The sequence below is a fragment of the Limulus polyphemus genome, unplaced genomic scaffold, assembly GCF_000517525.1.
Source record: "Limulus polyphemus unplaced genomic scaffold, Limulus_polyphemus-2.1.2 Scaffold611, whole genome shotgun sequence".
Lineage (NCBI taxonomy): Eukaryota > Metazoa > Arthropoda > Merostomata > Xiphosura > Limulidae > Limulus > Limulus polyphemus.
The window spans coordinates 190,444-199,177 of record NW_013666221.1 but is presented as its reverse complement, the minus strand read 5'-3'; the positions used below and the strand labels follow the sequence as shown (position 1 = coordinate 199,177).

General features: G+C 34.7%; 1 protein-coding gene across 1 annotated transcript in view; it reads left to right on the top strand.

The window, feature by feature from the left end:
* The window catches only part of LOC106459451 (integrin beta-PS-like), a 51,259-nt gene that overhangs the window by 38,960 nt on the left and 3,565 nt on the right, over window positions 1–8,734 (top strand). Inside the window, exons 12-15 of the mRNA XM_022385954.1 lie at window positions 4,649–4,730; window positions 5,151–5,260; window positions 5,857–5,946; window positions 7,598–7,724. Of these exons, the coding sequence (XP_022241662.1) occupies window positions 4,649–4,730; window positions 5,151–5,260; window positions 5,857–5,946; window positions 7,598–7,724 (409 nt within the window). The remainder of the gene's footprint in view (window positions 1–4,648; window positions 4,731–5,150; window positions 5,261–5,856; window positions 5,947–7,597; window positions 7,725–8,734) is intronic.

The window sequence follows — 8,734 nt, the reverse complement described above, 5'->3', positions numbered from 1 at the left end:
CCCAAGACCTTAATATCATCTGCAAATGTACGTAATTTATGATATATTGACCATTTCTTCATCTGTGTCATTGACGTAAATCAAAAAAAGCAAAGATCCTAAGACTGGGCCCTGAGGTACCCCATTTATAACAACGCTCTTCTTTCTTCCATCCAACCACTGTTCTATCCAATTAGAGATTTTTTCACAAGCCTCTAATGTGGCACCTTGTCAAAGGTTTTCTGAAAATCCAGATACATGAAATCTACACACTTACCCTCATCTGCATAAGCAGTAACATTTTCAAAGTATGTCAAAAGATTTGTAAGCCAAGATTTCCTCTTAGTAAAACCATGTTGACTATCCAATAAAATTCTAAATATTGGGAAATGACTTTGCAAAGCATCTTTTATCATACTTTCCAAAACGTTTCCCACAACAGATGTAAAACTAGTAGTCCTATAATTACTGAGACAATTTTTACCTCTTTTGAAAAGAGAAGTGGCATTAGCTAACTCCCAGTCCTTTGGCACCTGTTCACTATTCAGGGACGTACACAAAATTGTAGCAAGTGGTTTACATATCGAATCCTTAATCTCCTTAAAAACCCTTGGAGAAATATTATCTAACCCAGGAGCCTTACAATTTTTTCTTAACAAGCTAAGAATGAATGCAATCATAATGTCCAACTTTGTTTCCATTTATCAACTGTTCAAGATGAGAAATGCTACTTAAATCTTCATTAGTAAAAACTGAAGAAATACAGAATTTAATAATCCAGCCATCTCATAATCATAACATACAAACCTTACTTTATCATCCCTCAAGGTTATAATGCACTTAAAGAAATCCTTACTGTTAATTTTTACATTTTCAGCCAATCTTTTTACATACATCCTTTTTAATTTCCTAGTTATCTGTTTTACCAACTTTCTTGATCTCATATAATCTTCTAAATCTTCCATTATACCAATCAACTTAAAGTTCTTAAGTTTGTGATGCTTTTCTTTAATATTATCTCTTATACCCTTTGTGAGCCAGTCTGTTTTTACTTGCAGCCACCCTTTTCTTTCTATAAGGAATATGTTTATCTTGAATATTTAAAAATTCACCCTTAAACATTTTCCACATCTGATCAGTGTCTCCAAGTTGCTAAGCTGCCCAACTTACAACAGATAATTCTTGTCGCATCCCTTCAAAATTAGCTTTTTTGAAATTTGTAACCAATATATATCATTATTTCTGATCTCCATATGCAGCAAAAACACTAAACCTAATAGAGCAATGATCACTTACATCCAGGTTTTCCCCAATTTCTACCCTTTCAACAATTTCTATATTAGAAGTTAACAATAAATTTAAAATAGCATTGATTCTAGTTGATTTCTTGGCCAATTGGTGAAGAAAACCACCTTGAACAGTTTCCGAAAACCTTTCTCTCTCATGGTTTGACTCTAACGTTTTCCAATCTGTATGCCTGAAATTAAAATAACCCATAATTATGACATCATTAACAGCTGAAATCTTAATCTCACTGTATAGTTTCTGACAAATTTCATCAGTATCATCTGGTGGTCTGTAATTCCCACTGAACGCGTTCTCCCTTTATATTCGCTAATCGAAACCCAAATGGATTCATTCTCCTTGCTATTATCTTTGATATCTTCAACTTCAACAGGACGTAACTCACATTTTACATATAAAGCCACTCTTCCCTCTCTCTTTAGTACTCTAACCCTATCAAATAAGCCCGGCATGACCAGGTGGTTAAGGCACTCGACTCGCAATCTGAGGGTCGAGGGTTCGAATCCCCGTCACACCAAACATGCTCGCCCTTTCAGCCGTGGGGGTGTTATAATGTGACGGTGAATCCCACTATTCGTTGGTGAAAGAGTAGCCCAAGAGTTGGCGGTGGGTGGTGATGACTAGCTGCCTTCCCTCTAGACTTACACTGCTAAATTAGGGACTTCTAGTGCAGATTGCCCTCGTGTAGCTTTGCGCGAAATTCAAAAAACAAACAAACCTATTAAATAACCTACAACCCTGTATTTCAAAAATTTTCTGTCATCAAAATCATCTACATTTAACCATGTTTCAGTTATTCCCATTATATCAGAGGCATCCATTCCTACCAGTGCCCTAAAGTCATCTATTTTATTTGTTACACTTCTGACATTACAATAGTAAAAATTAAGCCTGTCCTTATAACTACTTCTATACCTATTTCCTATGCTAAACTTTTCCCTAGATCTTTTTTTTTTGCATTTAGTTTATCCTGGCCCTCACTACTGTCAGTCCTAGTTTAAGTCTTCCCTTTCAGGTGAGTTAACAGCCCTAGCAAACAAACCAGACCATTCCCTATTTAAATGTAAACCATCCATTCCAAAAGCTCTTTTCTCCCATTGAACTGGTCCCACAAGTCCAACCAGCATTTCTGCTCATTCTTACATATTAACCTAAGCCTAGCATTTAGCCCTAGTGACCTACTCATAATTTCATCCCCACAATTAATTCTCGGCAGTATTCTTCATACGATCAAGTTATGTCATTTTTCTTTAAATGCCTTTATCAATCTCTTTATTTATTAATTAGCTCCTTTGACCTACCTTTCCCTACATCATTAGCCCCTACGTGCACAAAAACATTATCATTGCTAGCCCCCTTTATTATATCCGTGTCACTTATATCCTCCACCTATGCCCCTGGATAGCATAATCTTATTAAATGTCCAATTGGTACGATAACATTGGAAATATGACATTTTTTAAATATGTAAGTAGTTTTTCGATTAGATCGACTAGTTCCTCAAACCAACAAAAGGATAGATTTTAACCAAATACAAGTTGACAAAATAGAAAAAATCATAATTCTTTGATAATTAGTTTTATATACATTATAAGTTTATAAGTTATTTCCACAAATGGAATATCCTACAAAGTAACGGTATTGCCTTATCTTATATCATCGAGAAAATATTAAACAAGATAAAGAAAGGTAGTTTTCCCATCTACCACACCAACGCAGTTATAATTCAGAGAGTTTTACAGTATACATAAGGGTATTGTCTATCTGTGATAATAATACACATATTCGATAACTTGTTCCAGAACACTCTTTGTGACCCGTGTTTGTTTGTTCATTTCATTGAACTTAGCACAAAGCTACTCAAGGGTTAACTGTCCTAACTGTCTGTAACTTAGAAGTTTTAGACTAGAGGGAATACAGTTAGTCAACACCATCCATCGTCAACTATTGGGTTACGTTTTTACCAACAACTAATGGAATCGACCATCACATTATAACTCTCCCACGGCTGAAAAGTCTAACATCTTCGGTGAAGGGACTCGAACTCACGATTTGTAGATTGCGAGTGGAGTGCCCTGACCACTAGGCCATAACAGGCTCAGGATGGCCTCTGATTACTCATGATAAAAGCCCTCTTTTATTGCAATTCGGGTGAAGTTTGGTGATTTGCAAGTATAAACGGTACCTTTAGGAGTGTTATCTTATAGGACTTTTTGTTGCGAAATACTCCTATTCCACAATAACAAAATCATGGGAATAATGAAATTTTTACAATTCGAAGAAAAGAACGACTGTAGTTTTCAACCTTATCGATAAAGCAAGGGAAGCCAAAATTCCAACTAAAAAACACAGTGGACTGTCTGTACTGTGCCAACCACGGGTATCGAAACCTTATAAGCTTTTAAACATATTGCTGAGTCACAGGGGAGCGCGAATAAACGTCCTGCTTCACGACCAGCAATTAGTCACATAATGAAACTAACGAAGAACATTAAACAGTTTGTTAGCGAAGTAACTTAATACAAAACAACCCTATTAACAACAAGTCACACGGATTTAGGTCTGGAAAAGCAGAAAAAGAATTTTGTTGACATATATGCTGGGATTCTGTTGACATATATGACATATATACTAGGATTTATGGTTTAATGGTGGTTGCAGGTTATATCTATAGGTTTACCTGTTATTAAGCGTAAAGCTAAAGAATAAGCTATTTGTGCGCTGCACACCACTGGTGTTGAAACCAGATTTTTAGCGTTGTAAGCCTGCTGACTTACCGCTGAGACACTGAGGGTGTTACAGGGTGGTAAATTAAACATTCGCAGTGTCGAGAAGATTTCCAACATGATTTCTGAGTACTATCACGCCTAACGCACTGTCATCGCCATATGTTGAAGAAATACTATTATTGTACGTATTGTATGCCAATAAAATATGGCTTCGTTAAAACTCAGCACCCAGCCAATAAGCCAATAAGGCAGTTCTTCCTTAAGATGGAACTAAAAATGGGAATTAATGTTGTACCATTAGCAGACATCTACTATGGAGCCATTTGATTGCTCAGAGGGGTTTTAGAAGTCATCGTCTGTTAATGATTAATAGAGTTGTTTTGTGCTTATTTGACTGCACAGAAGCTTCCTGCAGTGAATATTGCGCTGCAGGACAGTAGTCATGACATGACCGTCACGCCTAACACTGTCGCTGGTAGAACAGAGACTGTTAGCTTAGGCATTCGTACTTGAAATGTTACAATAGATCCATATGTACAGTCTTATATTGGGTCCCATGGAACTGCTCAAATTTTAAACTGATCCATTTTACTAATCTAAATGCTAGTTTTCATCGAATTTTTTTTTCTGATTAGAATCCTGAAGAGCGTGTGTATGGACAGTACTGTGAATGTGACAACTTCAGTTGTGATCGGTACAACTCAGAAATATGTGGAGGTAATCTTTCATTTTATTTTACAAACTTATTGATCCTGCCCTTAAAACCAAAACAAGATAATATTTTTTGATACCGAGACTAAACATATTTACTCAATCAGTACCTGATAACGTAAGAAATGTTTTTCTTTGGTAACAAATATCTTTAATACAATTATCAAAAAGAGAAAGAGAGAGAGAGAGCTTTACATCATTACAATCAGAAAATAATTATTAAATTTTACCACTCAAGGTTTGTTTCGTTAAACAATTTGATCCAGTGTGTCATATTTAAATGTATAACTCTAAAACACCATCGCAATTCTATTTAATGTTTGTTTTCATAGAAGAATGCCGTCTTAAAATTCATATAACTATGTTTTATTACCTGTTTTTAACTGCTTTTCTCAGATATTAGTGTATGTTAATTTTTATTCTTAGGACCAGACAATGGTGAATGTAACTGTGGCAAATGTTTTTGTAAGGAAGGTTGGTCGGGAACGGCTTGTGAAATCACAGATTCTACTGACGGCTGTATAGGAATTGATGGGGTAAATATCTGTATCTTTAAAATATTGTGGGAAATATATATAACGTTTTGTTGGTTGTTTTTTTCATAGAAAAAAAATATATATTAACCGATTTTTGATGTGTAGTGTAGAATTTGAAAATGCCGATACCTGTTTTTTGTTTATTTATCTCCATAAAGCTATCTTTATATCAAACTAATGTTGGTAGTTCTGAATACTTATTTCAAAATGCTTGATAGTCATGTTTCGAGACAGAATTTTGACCTTTTATAGCAAAAGGATTAACCCAGACACAATGAAGACTTCATCTAGCAGAACAAACGTAAAAACTGTGCTCATTGTACGTTGTAAGATAAGAAGTAAGCCTTTCGCAACAAACGTAAAAACTGTGCTCATTGTACGTTGTAAGATAAGAAGTAAGCATTTAGCAACAAACGTAAAAACACATAAGTAACGCAGTGGATAAACAGCACTGAGACACAAAAATTACAATACTTATCAAAAATGCTTTAAACTTTATTTTTTCATGTGTAACTTTAGAGAGAGATAAGTTGTAAGGACACCATACAATAGTCAGATTATTTCAATTGCTTCGGTTGCCTTTGTCTTTCAAACAGAACATATGCAGTAATAATGGAATTTGTCAGAATGGACACTGTGTTTGTTTTGATGGAGTAGGCCATGGTGCGTTTTGTGACGTCATGCAGGTAGGTCTGTTGCCTAAATAATATATAGTATTTTATGTATTAAACGCCTGAAATACGTACTAAAAATGATAATAAATATTCAACTTTGAATTCAAACATTTATTTTTGTGTTGTAAAATCTTTGCCTTATCAATTATTTTTGCTAAGCATATTTTGACACAATATGTACAGCAAGAACACATGGAATTATTTCAAAACTAACGATTTAAATTATAAAAAAATGCTACAAAAGTTAAAACTAGTAGATTTTTTAGTGAAAGCTAAATAGTTATAAAAATCGATGTCAATGAACAGAACATATATTTTATAAACATAGAACATATCATGAGTACTTTTGTTTAGACCAATCATATGACATTACATCCACTAAACGTTCACCAGTTGTGTTTCGAACGTAGTCTAAGATGGATAATCATGTATCTCTTCTCGACAAAATCTATATTAAGTACAATGCATTTCCTCTATCGTTTCGTGCGCTTCAACATTTCAGCTTAGTAAAATGCAGGCGAAGTGTCATGATTCCAAATGTAGATCATCTTTGGATAATTTACAAATTGCTAGGTTAGACTATATGCTGGATTAGTAAGTATTCCTTCTGAGCTACTCTATTGTCTGTAATTCTCACCCATTGGGTGTGGTATGAAGTAGTGAGCTGAACAAATAATCACTATTACCCAGCTGACCTTTCTTCATTAAGTGCGTGAGTTAAGCATGGTATTCAAACCCAATGGTACTCGTAGTTGTTATTATGTAATTGATTATGCACCAGGGCTATTTTTGTAATAACAAGTAACATTGAATATGGCTAACAGCGGACGAACATTGACTTATTAATGTGACCATTCATCGGTCTCGGTTTAATCGTATCCAGCTTACGTGAAACGTATCCATTAAATTCGAATTTAAATTTGATGACGAAGAACCCACCTTTTAGAAAATAAACATTTTGAGACGGCTTGATTGGGTAAAGAAGAAAACTTTATTATAAATGTATTACTATCAGGTACCTGATAATGACATAATGTTATTGAAGCGTTGTACATTTACAGTAAAGTTTTCTTCATTATTCATTCAAGCCGTTTCCAAACTTTGATAACATGTCATATATATATATATATGTGTACATAATCTAATCTCGCCAATGGAAGACTGAGTTTTGTTTATATTATTACCTTTGATTAATATTACCAAACTGGGTGAATCGGAGGATTCATAGTCGTGTTCTTCGCTACCATGGAGATGTAAGTGAGTTATAAGAATGCAATCACATCCAGTTATTCGATTAGACCAGGGTTCGGCAACCTGCGGCTCTTGGGTTATCTGCTATGTCCACCGAGATGAATCGAACCCCTGATTTTGCCGCTATTCCACCGAGGGACCTTTTTTTTTAGGTTAGACCGTTGAGGCGTGTTTCGACTCTCGAAATGTTTTCGTCTGAGAGAAAAACAAAAAATGGCTCTTTTTCTTTGAAGGGTTGCCGACACCTGGATTAGACAATAGTAGTCCAAGATATTGCGATGAACGTTGTTAAGTAGCTACCTTCTCTCTAGTCTTTCAGCTCACTGTAGCTTTGCGCAACGTTCTGAAACAACCAAATTTATATAAATACCTGTGTTCAATTATTGCTAAAGGTTCTTTTACGTATTTTTAGTTTCAGAGCTGTGATGCTTATAAATCATGCGTGGAATGTAGAGTTTTCCAGTCAGGACCACTCACTTCAGACAGGTGTCTCAAAGATTGTGAAAATATCTCCATTCATATTGTAGAGGAATTACAAAGTAAGTTATTTTTAGCATATATATATATATTAATTTTTTCATTCATTGACTGAATTTGTTAATGATATACCTAATAAAAAAAAAGCAGTTCATTGATCGAAAAACCAGAAAATTCAACCCTTAATTAAATTTTTTCTTTTGTGAGCTTATCAGTTTTAGTTACAATTTTGCATTTGTTTTTCAATTATGTATATTGATTCAAACTTCTTATTTTTAGGGTTAGTAGTATATATTTGTGTGTAGGTTACAAGCATTACAACCAGCCAATCTGAATGATACCTATTCATTAACGTTACTTGGAGCTCCTTTTTTTTTTTGAACTTATTTCATCAACTAACCACTTAAAAAAATAATAAATGCAAACCCAGAGCATGAACTCCATTTAACTCCCTACTGTCGAAATTCATTGTAATTTGTGCAAATATATATAACACCATTGTTATCTAGCAAATATTAAATAACCAAGGATACATCTGGTATATACTCTTAAATATGAGTGATCATGTATTCCTTGACGTTTCACATGAAAGTGTAAAATTATGCATACAAATATAATTATGCAGAACACCTGGCCATTTAATCGAATACCTGAAGGCTTGCCCCCCAGTGGCACAGCGGTATGTCTGCGGACTTACAACGCTAGAATCCGGGTTTCGATACCCGTGGTGGGCAGAGCACAGATAGCCCATTGTGTAGCTTTGTGCTTAATTACAAACAAACAAAAACAAACCTGAAGGCTTTTAACGCTAGAATCCGGGTTTCGATACCCGTGGTGGGCAAAGCACAGATAGCCCATTGTGTAGCTTTGTGCTTAATTACAAACAAACAAAAACAAACCTGAAGGCTTTTAACGCTAAAATCTGGGTTTCGGTATCTGTGGTGGGCAGAGCACAAATAGCTCATTGTGTAGCTTTGTGCTTAAGAACAAACAAAACAAAAGTAATCGTTCGCTTCTATGTTTTAAGAAAAATAAGTTTAATAACTTATTTCTAAATAATAATAATTTATAT